Below are 21,752 nucleotides of genomic sequence, written 5' to 3'. Positions count from 1 at the left end.
GTGATGTCACGGTCGGGACATATTTATGAGGAAAAACACACAAAGGAGGACATGAAGGATTTGAAATCTACCAAGCGACACACGGCCCGTGAACAAAAAGAAACGTGTTTATTCCAGAACCTTTGAGGGTGATAATAAATACATGAGCTCTCATCCAACTTCAGTGTGTGGTGCACTAAACATATGCACACACACACTCCCATACAGAGCATCTAAACCCGATTGAGAACTTCCTGTTCACATCTTCAGCTCTCTGTGCCTCGTGTTGGTCCCTTTATGCTGTAAACGCTTAGTAGTGTGTGTGTGTGTGTGTGTGTGTGTGTGTTCTTATATGTGGAAGGCTTTGGTAGATTTTTCCCTCAAATAATCCTGTTGCTGGAGTAAAAGAAGTGTTTCACAGTCGACTGGCTGTACGTGTGGTTAACACTAGAAACAAACCATTTTGCTGTCTTGACAGTGACTTCTAGCTTTCTACTGCTAAACTGTAGCAGAGGAGTCGGCACAGAGCTGAGCTGTAAAAATAAACAGTCATTGAGCTTTTTTTTTTTTTTTTGTTTTTTCCTTTTTTTCCCCCAGTTAATCACATCTTCAACATCCTGTGTGTCATTTACAAGCCATGGTGAACATACAATAGCATGAGATGTAACATGTGAATTTGCATGTTTGTGGTGTGTGTGATGAGCATGACAGAATGGATTCTCAGGCATTTAAGTTTAGTCCATGAACATGTTTGTTTCAGTCTGCTGTGTGCATTTGTTTTTTTTTTGTTTTTTTTAAGTCATTGTTGTACATGTGTGTCAGTTGTTGCATTCTGCTGACCATTAAAGGGGTCAGTGTGTGAGTGTGTGTTGAAGTAGTGATCCCTCCGCATCCACTGACACAACGAGACCATGTTAGCACTAGTTCAGTGAAGGGGAGCGGTCGGTGGTCCACAGCAGTTCAATGTAGGGCCACTTGGTCTGTAGGCAGCGCTTTACAGGAGTGTCGTCCGTCCTGACCATGGGGTCCTCGAAACCCAGCACCAAAGCCGTGCCCTCCACGTACTCTACCTGAGAACACACACACACGGCAATTTAAAGTTAATACAGCGTTCACCATACACACACTTTCTAATCAGCAGGCTTAAACTCTTTTAATCCGTCCTCAGACAGTTCCTTATACAGCTCTGGAAACAAATTAAAGATCAGAGCAAAACAATGACTTTCTCATGTTTAAAGTTCTGAAATCAATATTTTATTTAAACCCAATCGCAGAAAAAATTAAATCAGAGATGGCGGTCTCGTCTTTCTTATATTTGCAGTTTTTTGTCTGGAGTTGTGTGCTGTCTAGACAGATTTGCATTGTGTGTGTGTGTGTGTGTGTGTGTGTGTGTGTGTGTGTGTGCACACTGGTAAATATAAACACCCCCATAAAAGACAAAGATGCATGCACACGCACATACACAGAAACATTTAGGCTACAGACCAGCCTCAGACACATGGTCTGTTTTTCCTATATGGAGCTATGGGAATGGAAATGCCATCACAACCTTATAGGCGTCTTGCTGCTCAGTGTGTGTGTGTGTGTGTGTGTGTGTGTGTGTGTGTGTGTGTGTGCTTTTGTGTGGGCACGCACGAGGTGCCATTCCTGCACTTTCAGGTAGAGGGATGGAAAACTGCTGCTTTCCAGACTAGACAAAGTTGACAGATGTAGAAAGCGATATTCCTGAGTAACAGGATTTTGCCACCGACTTCTTCCAGTGACAATCATCCATCACACTAAGCCTGCTTAATAGGCCTGTGTTTGACCATTTATCACTACGGGCCTTTTGACTGAGGCCTCAGTGTTGAAACCACTTGGAGAAATAGGAGGCTAAGCCAGGGGGGTTTTGGATGGATGGACATGCTATTAGGCTTGCTATAGCTTCTGTTTATTCTGGAGTGGCCGACTGAGTAAGTGTGTGTGTGTGTGTGTGTGTGTGTGTGTGTGTGTGTGTGTGTGTGTGAGAGAGTGAATGAATGATACAAGGAAGAGAAGTAATAAGCGAAAGCGAGTGAAGCTATGAAAAGTAACCGCTACCATTCGTGATGAAAGACCTGGATATGGACAAAGTGTCTTACCCTCTCGTTGTAATTGGACTGTTTAAGCCCATTGTAGTGGAAGATGGGAAATGACTCTGGGATTCCTGAATCCTGAAACACAGGCGGGGAGCCGAGTGAAAACATGCAGAGCTGTCAGAGAGTCTCAGGAAAGAGAGATGGAGGTTAAAACAGAAAAAAAAAAAAAAATCTCTGAGGCAGAACATTTTTGTACTCAAAAGTCAAACGGTTACATATCTCCTTGCAACCAGAGCTTTATTTGAAATCCCACATGTATACATTTTAATGTCTATGCGTCTAATAAGAGCGCGGAAACAAAACTCCAATTACCAGCAAACAGCCAGCGCTACAAAACACGTTCCCAACGATGACATTGAGCCAAAACACTTCCCATGACTTTGGCTCAGAGGCTACAGCGTGCTAACAGGGTGTGTTGTCTACGAGTGCATCAAGCTTCTCATGTTTATACGTCTACATGTGAAACCCTAACCCTCAGCGATCCCACGTGTGTGTGTGTGTGTGTGTGTGTGTGTCTGAGTGTGTGTGTCCAGTTGGCTAATGGTTGTATAATTTCTTTGCGGCTCAAGACCGTTCCTCTGCTGAGTCCCCGAAGCCCTGATCACTTTAACACATTTCCTCTCTATCTCGCTCCCTTCCCTCCTCTTCCTCGCTCACTCTGCCTAATAAAAGCCGCCTTACCGCTCTCTCTCTCTCTCTCTCTCTCTAAGCTTCTCGGCATAGAGCGTCAGATGCTCTTGAACGCGCACGCGTACAAATTCACATGAGATGCCGCAGGAATGATTTTTTTTGGGGGGCAAAGAAAACTTCTGATTTGCTAAAACAGCACGACACACACTTAGAAGACAGACCCCCAGTGTCAGCCGTGATTGTGTGCTTGACTTTCCATCCCCCCCCCCCTTTCTTTGAACTGTGATATGGATTATTAGACTAGTGGAAGGTATTTGTCCAAAATGTGTGCGTATTTTCTGAAGCTGAAGTCCACCTCTGCACACGCACTGAAACGCATACCTGATCAGGGAAAAACTCCAGCAGGAACGGGCCCAGGAGAATGATGCCCAGACTCTCTGGATCCAGCTTACTCTTCACCAGACTGACACTGAGGAGGCACAGTAAGAAAAAAGGGAGGGTAAACAAAAAGGTGAGCAAAACAATGGGGGAAAAAAATCCACACAGAAGGATACAAAAGGAAAAGATAGGAGAAACATTCAAGTCCAAAAATGAGTTCCTAATCCGATTTATGGGATGTTTCGTGCATGAAACCGAGTCAAATTTACGATCACCTCATCTCTTAGTCTGGACTGGCGTTGCGTGTTTTGGTGAGTGCGTGTGCATGCATGTTTTCATGAATACCAGAGTCCAACTAAATATACCTCCTTCCAGACATTCCTCCGTGTTAGATCAGTGTTATCATAATTCCACCATGATGAAAAAAAAAAATCTGGTTAGATTACCTTAAAAGGGAAATTTGACCAAGTCAGAGGGGAAGCAAGGATTTTTTTTTTTTAACCAGGACTCAGAGGGAAAGAAGGCCATCATTATTTCTTCATCTATGGATTTGGAAAAGTAGTCTGAAGCAGTCGCAGAAAGACGAGCACACTGCTGAAGTGTAAATGAGCAGCTCACTCTCTACAAATAGACAGACAGCCTGTCTGCACAGCCTGCAGAGGACTGAGAGAAAGAGGACGTCTCCTCAGACGTGAATATTTGATTTCATTTGATTCAAACGGGCTTGGATGGTGAGGCTCGAGTGCATTAGTTCTTTGCTGGTTTAAATAAAACAATGCCAAACAATGACAATATAAGCTCATTTAAAAATAAACTGAAAGACAGAAACATCAAATGCACAGACTTTCTAAATTTAGTCAGACGTCTACGGAGCTGCTGAAGTCCCAAAAAGTTTTTAAAAAAAAGCGTCCTGTGTGAGATATTTCTGTTGGCTGTTCCTGGACTTCAGGGGCTCCGTAGATATCGGAGAAATATTACTGAATAGTTGACTTCCTGGTTAATGTTTTGCAGATTGCCTTGCGTTTGTTAGTGGACTTGATCGATATCCTTCATCTCAGTTAAATTACATGAAACTGTTCATTTTTCATGAAATTCATTTTCAGAATGTCGACCATCAATAACTAAATAGAAATAAATAAAATATTCTTTTAAAGATGATTTTTTGGGCTTTCATTGGAGAGACAGGACAGTGGAACCTGGCCCGCCTGCGTTGGAGGACTTCAGCCTCCGTACATGGGACGCATGCACTAACGTGGTTTATATTTTTTCTAAGAATAAAAGACACTTTTATTCCTCGACGAGGGAATTCCCTGAGAAGTGTCAGAGAGCGTCTCACAGCTCGAGGTCACAAGATTTGTCGGAACACAAAGTCACATGAAACTTGAAAACCGTTTGTACTCATCGTCCTCGAGTGACGAGGCTCCAATGTAGGAGACGGCTCGTATAAATCATTACTTCCCAAGCACTTCAAAACCTTATATTGTTTGTACGCGGTGGAGTCCCTGCAATAACTCTCTGGGTGTGTGCTAAGGAATGAGACCGGCTTGTTTGTGCTGGGAGTCTTCCCACAGGTTTGCTGTGTTGTGTTGTGATCTATCGGCCATCTGGGGGGGGGGGGATCTGCGGAGCAGATCAGCGGTCCAGTTACTCGCTCAGGTCCACGGCCGCAGCGCGAGGAGCTTACTGTTCCCCAGAAGAGAACGTGCTTCTGTTTGAAGCGGCGCTTTAAAGCGTTTCCTCCCTCTCTCGCCCTTTCTTCCTGCTGTTAATGATCTCTCTCTCTCTCTCAGCCTCTTTCCTTCTTTCTCTCTTATTCATGAGCTTTTATAGCAGGCTCGCTCTGCTCTTACTATATAGCCGCCTGCTAGTGAAACATGAGCTAAGGGTGGCTGACCTGGCCTGGCCGTGACTTAGGAGGTAGAACTTTAGAAGCTCTACAGGTGCCACACACACACACACACACACACACACACACACACACGCACACACACACACACGCACACACACACACACAAAGCTTGGAACATGCTAGCACTTACTACTCGGGCTCTGAGACAAGGTCAAGGGCTTTCATCACGTCCTCCAGCAGAGACTCTGCGATGAAGCCATTATCTGGAGAGAGAGAGAGAGAGAGACAGAGAGAGCGAGAGAGAGAGAGAGGGCGAGAGACACAGAGTGAGACTGCTGCACCGGCTGACCCCGTTGCAGAACATAAAACACAGGCTTCAGTTGAAAACTAGCGGGAGCCTTCACCTACACACATGTGGTACGAGCCATATTTACATCACACGCCCTGGGGAATGAGCTCATCTCCACCAACAAGCATGTCAAACCGCACACACACAGACACACACACACACACACACCTCGTCTTTCCTCTCTGACCTACATTCCTTGGCAGAGATGATTGCTTTACCTGAGGTGGAGAAGCCTTAAACACTAACATGTGGGCTTTTCTTTGCCCTAAAAGACAAACTGTGTGTGTCCGAGCACCGACGCTTCCTGCCCCGTGCGTCTGTGCCGCCTGTTGTTTCGATACATGTTGAAGCCCGTTTGGTGTGTGGTGAAGAAGATTAACCCACAGGCGCTCTTTTACTATCTATCTCTATCTCTCTCTCTCTCTCTCTCTCAGAGTGACAACAGTAAAGACCCAAACACACACACACACACACACACACAATACACGGGGACAATGACAAACGGCCACTGCTGGAGAACAATGTGAGACAGTGGGCTGCTGGGTGCTTATGTCTGGTGAGTCAGTGCAGTGCGTGTGAACGAGTCTGGCGCCTTTATTCCACAACACAGGGAGCTGTGCTGACTCTACACATGACACAGACAGATTTACAGCCCTCCACTGCGCAGAGAGCTTTGGCATGCGTGTTGATGCGTGTGCGCGCACGGCCCATCTTCTTTGCGTGCGTGCGTGTGTGTGTGTGCGTGCGTGCGTGTGTGTGTGTGCGTGCGTGTGTGTACACACAAGCATTCAAGTCCTTAGATGCACAGACTGCGTGGCCAGTGTTGTGTGTTTGTCTTGCACCTTTGTACCAGCGCGTGTGAGAAGAGACCAGAAGGCTGACGGAGTGTTCTGGCAGGATTTGAAGGATTTCCAGAATGTGCAAAGCGGCGTTTTTGTGAAACAGGAAAAAAACGAAAGAGCAGCGAAACAACATGACAAGAGAAGTTTACATATTTGTCGTCGTCGGATCAAGCGAGAGCACTTTCAGCTGCTCGGATTTATCTTACCGTAAAATCGCACAGAAGTCAGAAAAGCTGTTCACACACGGCAGATAGTGAATGACGATGTTAACGGCGGCAGAGAGCAGCAGCTTTCATTTTTACAACACAAGCACATGAATATTAAGGAAAGTTGCGGGGAATATCGTGGAGCCTGAATCCTAACAGAGAGCTCGTGCAACACTGGATAACTCTGAAAGTGTGTGACGGAAACACCCTGTTTTTACAGCATCACATGAACAAAACACACTCTTGACATTCAGCTTTCTTTCACTCCCCGTCTCCTTCCCTTTGCCTTTTACCCCAGTCACCTGTGAGGGCCCGAGAAAGAAGTTTTCAGAAAATGAGCGAGAGAGGGAAGATAGTTGACTCAGCTGTAAGAGGAGCTGATCTCACCAACCTAAACAACAACAGAGGAGATGAGGGGAGAAAACAGACCTAAGTTCTGCCTGCAGAGGAAAATAATTGAGACAAAGAAAAAAAAAAAGAAAAAAGAAAGAAGGCCGAAGAAGGGAGGTGGAGGTTATTAATGCATCTGCTCCACCAGGAAGAAGAGAAGAGAAGGACAACAGGGCCAGGATATTATTTCCTGGGTGTGTGTTTTTGTGTGTCAAAGCCAGGCTTTGGGTTCATTGAAGTACATGTGTGTGTGTGTGCAGTTATCTGCATGTGGCTGCTGTACTAATGAGCACTTTGAAGTAAAACACACGACTCAAAGATGTACACGTTACGAGAAGCTCACCTTCAGGATCGAATGACTGAAAAACCCTCCGAGCCTGTTCTGACGGAGACTCCGGGCCGACCAGCGACATCTCCTGCAGAGAGAGAAACAAAAAGAAAAACAGTTAGAGGTTCTGCAAAACAATAAGAACAAGAGTTTTTTTGCCCTTAATGTGACCGCACATATTTGTAAAGAAAGCGTGGATTGAGGGAGTGTTGTGGTATGACAGTGAGCAGACGGACAGCGCGGGGAGGAGAGGAAGAATTAGATCCCGTTCTGAGGGGATTTTCATCAGAGCGGAAATGTTACCCCAGTGGAGTGCACGCATGAAGCAGCAATCATGTTGATCTACTGACACACTTTGATTGTCTCTGACACTAATGTACAACACACCACAGTGAAGAAACACAGTCCACAGTACACACACAGTACAGTACCACCCAGTGCAACAATGTGTAATACACAGCTACAGTACGTGTGTGTGTGTGTGTGTGTGTGTGTGTGTGTGTAATCCAAGGGGGCCGGTGCAATCAGTGGAACCCGTTGTGTTATTAACTGATCTGCTGATAAAGTTAGAAGGCTTGTTTTCACTCCAAACACCCAATCAGGAAATCGAGCCACACACACACACACACACACACACACACACACACACACACACACACACACACACACACACACACACACACACACACACACACACACACACACACACACACACACACACACACACACACACACACACACACACACACACACACACACACACACACACACACACACACACACACACACACACACACACACACGAGTCATGAGAAGCTCGACAGTGTTTGTTTGTTGGTTAAGTCGAGGACGAGACGTGTTTGAAAGGGGGTTCAGAGATGAGGAGGTGTAGATACACATGTTCATGATGACCGGACTCGGATTCAATTAAAAAGACACTTGAGGCCTCGAGAGCGGCTTCAGACTAATTCCCCGTGAGATCATCGTACAGCATCTGAACTCCCCTTCACTTAAAAATCCCTCTGACAGCAGAACTTTCTGGTTTCATTTTTACTACTTCTCTGTCTTGTTTTGAACACGCGACTGCTGATTCCCCTGCTTGAGACGTTTTACGGTTTAAAAAGGCGAAACGCTCTTCCAATAAGACAGGAAGCTCGTCTTTGAGTTTGCCCGTTTGGAAGAGGTCAAACATTTTGTCTTGAACGTGGTTGAACATACTCACCACCTCTGGAGCCAGACGCATGTCACAGAGCTCTTTGGATAGAATCATTGAGCTCTTTGTTTATTGCATTGTTGTCGGTCAGATTTCACATTCAGTCAAACATTTGGATTAACCGTCAGGTGCACAGGTGTCAGACCTGTACAAATGTCGTAAATGAGTAACTACTGGAAGAAGCAGAAGGACAGTGAAGGGGCTTTCTTGTGATGCTTTAAAAAGAAGACGGTTTGTCATCTCTCGCTTTTGTTCACACGGACTCGTTCAAAGTGTGCAGGCGAAAGTCTGAGACGGTTCTGATCGTTCTTGCTGGTCAAACACAATGTTTTTGGAAAAGCAATTGAACCCTGCTCATCTCCTTTAGCTCTCCTTTATTAAAGCATGAGCCTCAGATTTGAGCAGGCTTCTAGAGTTTCATGGCCCACTTATGACGGTATTCAAGGCTTACACAGGGAGAGGGAGCGAGAGAGAGAGAGAGAGAGAGAGAGAGAGGGGTTCAGGGGGACACCACATCGAGGAAGAGATGACTCCCAGCTGCTGACTCTTCAGCTGCAAAGAAAAACAAGCAGAGACCGGTGAACACGCGCTCACACACTGTCGTGTCACACGGAGTCGAACAAAGTCCTGATGTGTTCACGTCACAGGCTCCACAATTCTGACGGTCGATCTGTCATTAGCGTGATAAGTCAGAGTTGCACTTACAGGGGAGGGACGGGGGGTCACTTTGCTGCCCGGGAGGAATAAAGTGCTGAAAAAGTTGAAGTGTGGCCAAATGCACGCACAAGAGAAGTGTTTGTTCAGGATGACATGAGCTATCTGTCGTGAACTTGAACTTAACTGGTATTACTCTCAAAACTGTGCACATAAACCTTCCTAAACATATCTATTTCCAGAGTGCTGAGAAGCTAAATGGACCATGAGCTTCAATAAAAAAAAAAAAAAATCCATAAGGTCCGTCGTGTCTCATGAACCGGCTCTCGACATCACGCAATTTATTATCTTCCAGAGCAGCACGGACACGGCGTGTCGTAAATCACAGTTACAGGAAGTCAACACTTCAACAGAAGACAAACACTCTACGTGGTGATCAACGCGCGCAACAAGGCAAAACATGCCATTACTTCTCGTCTCGAAGAATAACAAGAGGCTGGACGGAGACATGAGAGCAGAAAAGACAATGACTCAGCGTAAAATCAGGCACATGCGAACAGACACACAATCGCAGAAGAAATTACACGTGTGCGACGTGTGTGTGCGACGTGTGTGCGACGCGTGTGTGTGTGTGTGTGTGTGTGTGCGACGTGTGTGTGTGTGATGACAAGTCTGCATGTTCTGCTTTGATCTCTGTTTTATTAGAGGCCTGAGGAAGATGCTGCTGAGTAGGAAAACATGTCATGGAGCTAACAGACTCCACAGGGAAGGTGTGTGTGTGTGTGTGTGTGTGTGTGTGTGTGTGTGTGTGTGTGTGTGTTTCTGTGCCTCAACGTTTATTTCCTGTAGTTTCAGTCTTGTGTGTGAGACAATCGGTGCAATAAATAGGTCTATCCCCTGCTGAAAGTGTGTTTGTTTATTCTGGAAAACAAGCAGGTCAGTGTTCCACCAAACTGCACGAATATCAGAGATATTATAGTACTCTGCACGCTTACACTTTTTGCACTGATTCGAGGTCCTTTGTGCCTTACAAAATCAAGGAGCACATTCCAGTCCCCACAGTCGGACTTCAACCGAGCAACAACAAGCTTCTCTCCTTCGGAACGAAGCCAGAACAACACTCAAGACATTCAGCGTCCCAAGGTTGTATATACACAAAGTAATGCACAACATGTTGCTCGGAGTGAAGCCGGGAAACATTTCTTTATGTCAAACAAGCTTCTTTTTTTTTTTTTTTTTTTTTTTAAGAGCCAAATATGACAAATGACCAAAAAGGCATTTTTTTCAGCTAAGCCGGGACGATTACCAACACAGTCCGAGTGTAAGCGAACTTTCCAAAAGCAAGTTTTTTGATCACGACCTGCTAGAAAGAAGAAAAAAGCCAACTGATAACCATAAAAAAACAAAAAAACACTCACTCTTTATTTTCTGAACCATTTTGGTTGAGGCTGTCCTTAACCTTTAACCATCTGCAATTCCCCCGCTCTCTTCAGACGAGACACAGTGACTCTCTCAGGTTGCCCACTCATCCCCTGTAGCCTTTTCCCCCCTCTCCATTCTTTTTTTTTTTGGGGGGGGGGGGGGGGGAGAGAAACCAATGTAACCCTCTTTCAGCTGGCTTTTCCTGTGCTAAATAAGTACTCCAATCTGGGAGTATTTCCTCCCCTTCAACCCTTGACATTTTCACCCATTCTTCCTCTCCACTTTCATCCTTTATCTTCTCTTTACAGGTAGGTACTTCAGGATAGACAGGTAGGCAAAGTACAATGCTAGAGTTTCTCTTTCTTTCCCTCCGGTCCACCGACAAAAAAAAAAAAAAAAAAAAAAAAAAAAGAGCTATTGTTTGTGCTGAGAGGCTCTGAGTGGCCTCAGAGCATGTCTGAAAGGATCGGTTTCAAGGCAACAAAGCAAGAGGTCTCGGACAGTGTCTCCTACCTTGTTCCTAACCGGCAGTGACAGACTCATTACATGACAGGCTGAGGAGAAGAGTGAGGAGGGAGTCTGTGTGTGTGTGTGTGTGTGTGTGTGAGGCCTTTTTAATGTATGATACACGTGTGATTGTCTGTGTATTTGTTTCTGTTCACCTTAACTAGCCTGCCTCTCATGTGATTAAAAGGACAGAAAACGGTGGAAAACGTATCTCCCAAGCAACATATGGAGAGCACCCGCTATCAACTGTGAGTTTGTGAGCGTGTGTATGAATTTCAGGAGTGACAGACAGGACAAAGTAGTGATTAATGGAGCTGTCGCGGATGACAAAGACTATGTCTCCACAGAGACGAGGAGGAGACACCGGTGGACAGTTATACAGCCAAATGATGGGTTCTATAACAGAAAATAACACACAGGGGAAAAGATAGAGTATCACAGCGTGCACACAAGAACGCAGACTGCTTTCATCGCAACACAATCGCCTTTGCTCTGACCTGACATGGATTATTAATGGCTGTTAATTTACACCGCTTTGTAGTTATGTATTTATGTACCCCGCGCCCTCTGATCATACAAAGAGTTGAAATGAATCCTAAGGAAGTAAAAAAAATAAATAAAAAAGGTCTAATATTTTGATATTCTCTAGGAGTCTTTTTAGACGTGCATAAAACTTCCAATATTTTTTTTTAGGGTGAGTTGCATGTGTGAATGCATCAGCCGTATTTTTTACCCACATTTTTTTCCTGCCAGCTATTTCTGGGTGAAGGAAAGGGTGAGCTAAAGTTTGGACAAACTTAGCAGGTAATGTGCTGAAATTCACGCCAAGCGAGAGGGCGACATGCACACAATAAAGCAGCTTCATGCTCTCTTCTGCTCCCCACCATCTTCTTTATCACATCCCCCTCCTCCATTCTTCAAATAAGCTCACTTATAATATCCTTTGATATAATTACTGATTATGATCGAAGTCAGATTTTTTATATACGAGTTTGGTTTCACGATTTGCATTACAATAATGCTTTTATTTTGAATTTTTACAGTGTCTTAAGCTAAAGGTTGTTTACTTCCTGTTCAAACACAAACATGCTTTTATTTTGTAACAAAATAAAGAACTTCCGGGACTTTATAGGTTATGTTATTGAATGAAAACAGCTAAAGGGCCACAAGGTGGATATTAGGACGCGTTAACTGAGATGTCTGGGCGTGAAAGGAGCAGTGCAGGTTTCACTGTGACCAAAGGGAAACACTACTGTGACTTACCTACGGTGCACCTGAGAGGACAAAAAAGCATGTGATTGATGCAACAACAAACTAAAGCATTAATTTTCGTATCTTAATCACGTTGCCTTAACACTGACAGATTACTGTGTAACATGACTGACCGTTCTGATAACAAACGTGATGATCATATACCGGTACATGATTTTGCATATTTTGATATGTCAGGTTTGGATGATTGTTTTAATAACAACACATTCAAACCTTGTAGTTTCTCTAACTAGCTTTGACAGCAGACTTTGGTTTGCAGTCACAAGCTCTGGAAATACCTCAGCCCCGTTGGCAACACTTTAGATTTACTGTGGTTATGCCAATAAAACCTCGCTGATGCAAATTGACCCACATGAATTGTGGCTGCACACTTGTGCTTTAAATTCCAGCTTCCCACCAATCCTTGAAGGACATTTAGCGGATGTGTGCAGACAGAAGCTGAGAGTCTTTGGGGAAACGGAGCGCCACAACGACTGTTCTCGCTCCCAGTAAATCACTGACCCAGAACATGACTACTGTACATACAGACACACACACACACAAACACACGTAAGTCCCGAGAGACACAGCCTGTGAACCTCATCACTCACAGAGAGAGAGAGAGAGAGAGAGAGAGAGAGAAGGAAAGAGGGATAAGAAGTGTCACAAGAGGATACATCCCCCCCCCCTTCCTGAGTGGTCGCTGCACCATGCTTTAAAGTGCATCCTTCCCTTTCTACTTCCTTTCATACTCCTTCCTTCCCATGAGGGACTAATTTTCTGAAGCGTTTGGCTGAAATGGGCTGTAGGGATCACTTCCTTGGCAAACCGGCCCTGCTTGACTCGGGAGTGGATCGTAACTTCAAAGACAAGAGGAGGAAAGGAAAGGAAGAGAGAATCCTTTTTTTTTTTTTTTTAAATCATACGACATGATATGTCCCATCAATCACACATCTCTCCTTTTTTTCAGTCTGTCCTTCCTCTTCTTCTTTTAGCTTTTCAGAAACTCTTGTCCAAAAACAGATCCCATTACATGCCATTATACACGCTCAGCGCCTTTCTCACGTGCACGCACTAATAGAAGCGAGGACAGAGAGTGTGTGTGTGTGTGTGTTGGGGGGGGGTGTTGTGGGTAGGGATCAGAGATGGTGAAATGGCCTTTGTGTAGGTAGATTAGATAAAAACACTAATGCTATTAAGCTGATGGTCTAAGAGTCAGGGGAATACACAGCCGTCCCCAATGGCGGACAGAAGGAGCCGCTGATACATCAGAAGCGGGTCGGATCAGGTTTTCTGCTTTTGTGAGGATGGCTCCATGTATCCTGAGCTAAAAGCTACCAAACCAGGTAGCGTGTATTTTTGTATCACGAAGCCTGGGAAATGTCGGCGTGCTTCGGATCAGCTCAAACACAGATTTCCTTTCAGGGATTTCGGGCGACACTTTGGCGAGGTCTACAAGCAGAAGAGCGCCTCAGAGGAAGCTCACCCTTTCAGCTCTGGCTCAAAGCTGTTCGAGCGCAGCGTGGTATAGCGTCATCAGCCGTGTACGTCAGAACATATGCATGCATGTGCACCGCTCAAGTTTTTTTTTTTTTTTTTTTTTTTTTTAAAATGGCGTTCGCAGTCTCCAGCGGGACAAATGGATCCAGATGGGAAGTGGGGGAATCACGTTCCCCACAGGAAGCTATCCACCTGAAGCCACACACACACACACACACACAACACTAATTCTAATCAGGATTAGGTTCCCCCTGTGCTCTGGAATGTGTGCGGAAGAGTCAGACTACACGTGTGCATGCATGTATGTGAACATGTCACCAGCGCCAGGGGAGTTGTAGCAATCGGTAAGTCATCAGTACACGCATGACGACATGTGGGTCATCACCGAGCCAACACATGATCCACTCCGCTCGAGCTTAATGCTTGTAACGGAGCTTTTAAAAATCAATCAGGGCGTGGCGTTATGATGGAGACGATTGCCCGGGATTCTTTCTTCCTCTCTGGTGCCTTTTTCACAACAGCAGGGAGAATCGATTTGCCACAACCGAAGCTGCCAGCTTTAGTACAGAGGCTACAGCAATGTCTTCAGTTACATGTTGACTGATTGAGATAGAGATGATGAACAGCCCTGGTTAAGGGCACACTGGGTGATTGTGCACACATCCTCGCCGGGACAGGAAACCGACGGTCTTTCTTACCTACTGTAGAGCCAACTTTCTTTCAAAGTAGGATTTGCTTTCGAATGCACACAGAGATTCATGTTTATATCTAGGTTGAGACTGCGGGATCGGTTGGGCCTTTTTTCAGGAACCTGGGAATCATTTAAAGGAGATCAAGAATTGTAACTGTATCTTGTCCAAATGAACCTGATACTAATTTCATTTATTTGTAGCTAATGGCATGAGGGGAAAAAAGGATGTTACAGATTTGTCAAACATCGGCCTTCAATAATGTGGCAACGACGCCAACCATTCAGAGGTTTAAGGCCCAGGTTAGAGCAATTTATAAAAAAGAGAGACGTAGTTAAAGTGTGATCTGTGTTCTTCAGTGTGTGATCTGCTCAGGCCAACCCTGGATGCTGATTGGTTGAAGATGCATAGCATGCTGCCAGTGCTGGATCGGTTGATTTATTTGAAGCTGTGGAGCTACAACAGCACAACGGCCCTTCACTGTGCTTTACATGCAGCACTTTGTAGACGGGTCTGAATCTGTATCAACTCACAACAATGAGCTCTCAGTAAAATGCTGAAATGATTTTTTTTTAATGAAGCAAGTGTCAGCCATGTTTGCAGGTCTGAAGTTTAATTGTGATTTTTTTTTGGTGGGGAATAAAGCAGAGCCTCACTAACAGTCCAGTCTTTATGATAATCTAAATATGAAACATGGGGGAGTATTTTGGACATGTAAACTAACGACGAAAGCAAAAAAAGAAAAGAGGAACCATGGAAAGTTGAGATAATATATCACAGCAGCGAAGTGTCTCCGAAAAACACAAAGAAAAGTAGATCAGTGAGATGAATGTGTCTAAATGTAAGTCAATCCACAGTGAACACTTACCAACAGTCATGAAACACCATGTTAAAGCTCATGTTCTTTCCATGAGTTTGAAACTTTGTGACTTTTTTTTTTAAAACTTCTTTTCATGCTCGAGCAACTGTTTGTTCTCAAGTGTGTCTCGTGTTCCCTGGACAACTTGTCCAAACAACAAACACGTTCCCTCTGAAAAAGAGCCAGGAGAGAAAATGTGTAATCCATATTGTTGGAATTATCCTGACAGTGAAGGTGGACAGAAGTTGGCTTTAAATGGAGGCTCTAATTGGAGTCCAGATTCAACACTTTACATCATAGTCAAACATCATGAATTACATCTTGTTTAGTTGATCACAGATGGCCGAAAACATACAATAGTGTGAGAGGAAGAAAGAATAAAGACGACTGTGTGTGTGTGTGTGTGTGTGTGTCTGCACTTATTGAGCTCTTTTTCAACAATTGAGCTTCTCGTTCCCTTAAAGCTGGTTGATAGGTTTAAAAAAAAAAAAAGAAAGAAAAAAAAAAGAAAGAAAGAAACCCAGCTGTGTCCATATATGACCATCTCCAATGTTCAATCCCCCCCCCCCTTCTCCCCCCACATTGATATCTGACCTGCATTATATTCAATCTGTTAAGCACATTCCATATTTTGGTTTTCCTAACCTGCCGAGGAGACTGGCTTTTGTTGCCGACGCAGTGAGTCGGAGTGAGTGAAATATGTGCTGCTCGCTCGTGGATGTGTGTGTGCTGAACTTGCCTTAGTGAAAAACACTGAGAGGTGAGTTTCACTGCCAAGGATCCAAATAGGGAACTTTGGAGACTTGAGGAATGCCCCGACCTGAAACACACAGACACACACACTTAAAAAGGACCGTGAAACTGTTTCAAGCTTTCCTCAGCATCTTGTCATATCGTACACTAATACTGAAACAAAGATCACAGGTCACAAAGTGTGAGCAGTACGTTACTTAACTGTGAAATACGATCAGTATTCATAGTCAGCACATTTCCCACTTATAATTTATTAACTCTTCTGAACTCTCGCATCTTATTTTACTTCATCTCGATCGCCTTAGAAGAACAGTGAAGAGACGTATGAGTCGACCTTTCTTTATGGATATGTTATCCATCATGTTGGCCCCTCCACTTATTTTGGCAACCACCTACTTTTCTATTCACTTGTTAAAGCTGCTACTTCGTCGACTTACAGGGCTCATGTTTAAACTCCACTCGTTTCAGGGCTTGCTTATTTTGGCCGTGACTGATAAATGAGCTGTTTTAATAAAAGTTTGTTTTAGTTTGTGAGTATCAGAACAAAAAAAAAAAAGTGTAGTGAGAGAAAAGAGAGTCTCCACTCTGTTGGGACTGTTTGGTCCAAACACATATTTTCACACGGGACTTTTCACTGTAGTTTATGTTCACTTATTGGATACGTCTCAGTGACACCAGTAGCACTGGGCATATGTGTGTTTATTTGTTCTTATAGTCAGGGTGCCTCATTCATACTGATGTGTAGAGACATTAGCGGAGAAGTCCTCGAGTCGACCCCCACCTTTTTTTTTTTTTTTGCTGCAATATTGTACAGAAATCGATGTCGCAGCAACATCGGTTGTCTGTGAACGTTACAAAAAGACCACAAGCGATGGAAGTGGAATGATGTTGGGAAGCACAACCACAGTCCAACCTGTGCGATCAGGTCCACTTAACACTGACAGCGGTCAACCCTCCTCTTCTACTGTGGTTGACTCTTTGGCTGACTGTGGTCAGGTAAGGTGTGCTCGCATTTTGAGGCGGCAGACACATGGTCTCTGTCTGTGTATATTTATGAAGTTTTTAACTCAAGTAAGACGAAGAAACATTGAACAAGAGTCTTTCAGGTCAAACGGAAGCCTCACGTTAGCTGCTATATAAAGAAAAGAGACTTTTGCTCAAATTAACAAAGGAAGAAGTTCAACATCCAAATCCCATTCAACTAAAACATTTTGAGTTGAGCTCGACTCACTAGTAAACTCTCAAAAAAAACTATCTAAATTCAGAATGACTTTTCAATAGAACTAGAAATCAACAAATTAAAACTTTACATGCATTACATGAAACACTTTCAGATGTTCTGCTCATACGTTTTCTCAGTGTCTTGGAGAACCTGTATGTGTCTGTACCTTGCAGTAGAGAAGAGATTCCATAAGAGTAAGGAAGCCGACTGATGCCTGCTTATGAATACCATGCAGTTCTATGAGAGAAGAAGAGAAGAAAAGAGCGAGACAATCAGAACTTGCGAACATTTGTGAGCAAAAAAAAAGCCAAACTGGAATTATTTGAAGTTTTTTTTTTTCCTATACATTGCTGTGGAAGAATTACTGCCCTCTAGTGGACACAAGTTAAGTCTACGGCAACAAAACAAGAGTGGCGTACGCGCGTTGTACAGTGTATGCATAACTTAAACACGGTGTTTCTGAGTGTGAGTCAGCCGCTTCTGAGAAGTCTTACTCATGCCAGAGCACTCTCTGTCTCCATCCCAGACGTTGGACACAGCGTGGCCGGTCACAAGGAGGTTCACCAGGCTCTGGCTGAAGACAAAAATAGATAAGAAAAGACACATCAAAAGAAAACGTGAGACATGCTGTACCTTGATCACACAAAAAGGGTCTTGTGTTGATTTGATTACTGCCTTCAATGTGAGTGTAGCTGATGAAGAATATGGATGATACCTTCCATGGCCATGCACAGGGTCAATCAGTGGCTCCATTGTGTCCTGGATCTCGTTCCTTATGTTTTCTATGCCCTGCAGAAAGGACAGGGAGAGACTTTTTTTAATACATATTTTAGCCCCAAAAAGAACTTAAAGTGATAAAACAAAGTTATTAAAATATCCCAGAATAACAGAAACATGTGTTCTGGGGTCTGAGTTGTCTTTATAAGTTACTTTCCTTTAAGGATTTCAGGGATAAGACAGTGAACAAATCATTATATACATACATTATATTTCTGTTGATGGCCTCCTTTACTTTACCTTGGTGAGGATGACAGAGTAAAGGAAAAGCAAGACTCCACAGCACCCTCTCCAGGTGTGGTAGAGAGACAGCACCTCCTCTCTTAGACCAGCGACAGACACCACGGTCCGCTTACTGCAAAAGAGAAAAAACAAACAAAAACAAAACATGAGGTTGAATTGAGACAAACTGCACATTTGTTGGGTTTTAGGATCGATTAGACTGATTAATTACTCGTATTACCCATGACAAAAAATAAAAATAAATAAAAAATATCAGGGAAGTACTTACCAACGTCATCACAGCACAAAGAAAAATCTGTTCCATTACAGCAGGAGCCTATAGCCCTGCTTACTCAACCTTGAAAGCTTACTAGCATAACTGTCACTCCTGGTGAGCATTTATGTCTTCACTGAGAGTCCGCACTGCTTTTCTGCTGACTACAGTTTCAGCTGCCGGTATGTTGTGTGATGAGTTTTCAATATTCCTCTGGCATATGCAGAACTGCACTCATTAAGTCTGTGCATCTGTGACAGGTAGAAAGGATGTGTGTCGGAAAGGTAGTGGGAGGTTGTTGTTTTTTTTTTTTTTGTAAATTAGGCAATCAGTGAAAGAGCTGAGTCGGCAACTTGTGAAGAGAGTGATGCAGCTAATTCAACTGGAGGGCCAATTCTTCCTGACTAGATGAATCAAATGAAGCCACTCCTATCTACCGATGCCATCTTCTGAGAAATATGCAGCTCTGTTTCACAGGAAATCATAATGATGACCCCTCTAGAATCCCAACCAAGATGCAATTTGAGAATATTAAGTGTCACTTACTGCAGAACACTATGAAATTGCTCAAAGCCAAGGTCCTCAGCAGCCAAAGCAGCTAGGCACAAACAAACAATCACAAACTGCAGTGTTAGATAATTAAACATAACAACTCCACATGGTCATACATGAAATCAACAAAAGTGATTATTTTTGTTTTAAATGGAAAATACATGGTTGGGTGATCAGGGTGGATTGATGGGTTTGTGCTACGTTGACCTGAATGTAACAATGGATTGTGAAAAGCACTCACTGGGCTGCTGCTCCTGCGATGGCTGGCTGCTCTCTGGCTCTGGCATGTCCTGCGTTTGTGACTTTGTCTGCGTGTTAGTTTGTGTGCTAGTTTGTGTGCTAGTATGTGGGCTCTGTCCTTTAGCCCAGGTCACCAGGCAGAACTCTGTGCCGGGGCTAGAGCACGCCGACTCCAGGATTTCACTCAGTGTGGTACACAGTGCTGTTTTCTGCTCCTCTTCTACCAGAGAAAAACATTAATAAAAGGAATAATTAGAAAAGCAGTGAACAGGAATTCATGACTTTAAAGACCAAGGGTCTGGATGTTTTCTGTGGACGATGTACCTGACATCTGTCTCCAGTTGGGACTTTCTCTGTTGAAGAGAATGTTCTTTAGGAAGAAAGCCTGCAAAGAAACAAAACCTCAGTCATCAGTTTGAAAGATTAAATACATTTTTTGAACAATATTCTACACTCAGTATTTTTTTTTTCAATGGTCAACCACAAAAAAACTCGGCTGAGATTTTTAAAATATATTATCACATGTTTTTTAGTTGTAAGTCAGTATTACCAACGCTCACAATAAACAAATAAGTGCATAAATAAATGTATGTCTTTTATACGTGAAGAACTAGATGAACAGTCTAAGTCTGTCTGCCAGGAGTAAAAGTTGGTTCACTGTAAAATTACATATTTTTGGAAGGAATACACATGAAAAGAGTCTTAAATTGAAAAAATACATTGTCCCATTGTACGTCACTTGTCTCATTTGGGGTAAAATGGGGCTGTAGACAAACAAGATCCTGGGTATTTGTATCAAAACACTGTAAGGGCTTAGTGCTAATGGAATATGGTGGACTTATAGAGGTAGGAATTTGACTAAACCGAACCTGGACAGGTGCAATGACAGCACATGGCCCTCCTTCAAACTGCTCCAGCGCTGTGTGCTCATTCTCGCTGAAGACAAAACCTTCGATAAAGACAAAACCTGAAGTCAATGAAGCAATTTTAACAATTCTTCCACAGTTTTAACAAACACAAGCTTTTTGGATATGTTCATTATGTCTTGCACACATAAGAAAACCACATCATGGTGATATCACAGACCACTAAGCAAAGTCAGACCATCTCTAGACAGGACAAATATTTTGCTTATGTTCTGGTACTCAACTAAAGAGAACAACCTAACAAAGTAAAAAAAGACATGCAAGAATGCAAAAGTGATGCAACTTTTTGATTCTAATCCCCATACCACAGAAACCCACACACACTTCATTTATACCATACCAAACATATAGTATAACCATGTGACAGGAAGCCTACCTTGTGTCCATCTACGGAAGATGGAGGCAGACACTCCTCCACTGGAAGGTCTCCCCCAAACCAAATCCACAACCTCTTTATTTATCTCCGACATGACAACGTTCACTGAAGGTAAATCCACGAGTTTGTACCCCGGCAGAACTGGACAGTTCTGTTAAAGCTAACTGTTTCCGGTGTTGGACGTCCACTTCTCTCGGCAGCAGGTTGAGCCTGTGGCATTGGCCACAAGCTACCTGTGTGACTCGACACAGTCCGACTCTCGTGGCTGGCAGCAAACAGGCGGGTAGGACTGACATCAACGTAGCCACAATAACCTGCCACACAGTGGGATAGAAACATAAGCTACCGTACTGCCCATTACGGGGCACTGCAGTGGAACAAATAAATTAATCAATTATAATTTGAGCCAATCACACGGTACAGCCAATGTATAGATCAGTGAAACGATTTATCTCGATCGCCTATCAAGAGAGGAGAAAGCTAACAGCTATGTTAACGTCAAATAATCACAATTACAACAAAGAATTGACAGGAGAAAACCCCTAAGCCATTTATACAGACCGTATTATTGCCATGGAAGAAGGTACACAGGCGATACATAAAGAGTGGAGTTAGCTTGGTAAATGTTTATATCAGCAGTTAGCATTAGCCTCAGCACTAGCAGCTAATCTTTCACTGCTTTGTCATTCAATTGATCCTCAAGGCGACAGTGATGTCAATTATTGTTGGGCGAATTCGTGCTGAATGACATTACTGAGATAACAGTAAAAGCTTAACTACCTCAATACACAGTCGAGTAGTAAGTGTCCGTATTGATTAGATATCTTCGTAGCAATTTCACTATCATCAACGACTCTGCCTTTCGTTTATTTACAACGTAATTGTAAAAAAAAAAAGAAAAAAAGGCGTCTTTGTGCGTGACTGTCTATTGGTTCAAATCGGGAAAGTTCCAGCCGCGTCAGGGGGTACAGCTTCAACGCTTTACCTCATTGGTCCTAAAGCCTGTCAATCATATTCAGTAACCGCCCAAAAACATACTCGCTTAAGTCTTTTAAAGCCCGCCTTGGAGCACCTGCATCCTTCCTGAAATAATTTTCAGGTATAGATATTTAAGGTTTTCTTCACTGTTTAAATATGCACTAAAACGCATTTAATAAATATTTTTGGAGCGTAATTGTGTTTTATTTTATATTTTATAAATGAAAATAAAATGTGTGTGAAAAAATTGTGTCCACTGTCTCTTTCCG

At 43.5% G+C, this 21,752-nt stretch overlaps 1 protein-coding gene across 1 annotated transcript; it reads right to left on the bottom strand.

The window, feature by feature from the left end:
• Window positions 1-89: 89 nt before the first annotated feature.
• On the bottom strand, window positions 90-21,444 carry mindy3 (MINDY lysine 48 deubiquitinase 3). The gene is made up of 16 exons (XM_079345019.1): window positions 21,286-21,444; window positions 20,506-20,819; window positions 20,073-20,152; window positions 19,528-19,588; window positions 19,205-19,423; window positions 18,958-19,009; window positions 18,156-18,270; window positions 17,854-17,927; window positions 17,633-17,712; window positions 17,305-17,375; window positions 15,903-15,983; window positions 7,084-7,156; window positions 5,144-5,216; window positions 3,108-3,195; window positions 2,100-2,171; window positions 90-1,049 (listed from the first exon to the last, which is right to left on the bottom strand). The coding sequence occupies exons 2-16, from the start codon at window positions 20,597-20,599 to the stop codon at window positions 900-902; spliced, it is 1,383 nt and encodes a 460-aa protein (XP_079201145.1). The 5' UTR covers window positions 20,600-20,819; window positions 21,286-21,444; the 3' UTR covers window positions 90-899.
• Between the last annotated feature and the right edge of the window lie 308 nt (window positions 21,445-21,752).

Source organism: Symphodus melops, assembly GCF_947650265.1.
Source record: "Symphodus melops genome assembly, chromosome: 5".
NCBI lineage: Eukaryota > Metazoa > Chordata > Actinopteri > Labriformes > Labridae > Symphodus > Symphodus melops.
The sequence above is the reverse complement of the archived record's forward strand: the minus strand, read 5'-3'. Positions and strand labels throughout refer to the sequence as shown.

What these genes read in the sequence shown, in the direction of transcription:
- mindy3 (XM_079345019.1), bottom strand. Translation starts at nt 20,599, where the DNA reads ATGTCGGAGATAAATAAAGAGGTTGTGGATTTGGTTTGGGGGAGACCT. An exon ending in CAACTGGAGACAGATGTCAG is followed by an intron (nt 19,424 to 19,527) that starts GTACATCGTCCA and finishes TTTCTCTGGTAG; the next exon opens with AAGAGGAGCAGAAAACAGCA. An exon ending in TCAGTCATTCGATCCTGAAG is followed by an intron (nt 5,217 to 7,083) that starts GTGAGCTTCTCG and finishes CTCTCTCTCCAG; the next exon opens with ATAATGGCTTCATCGCAGAG.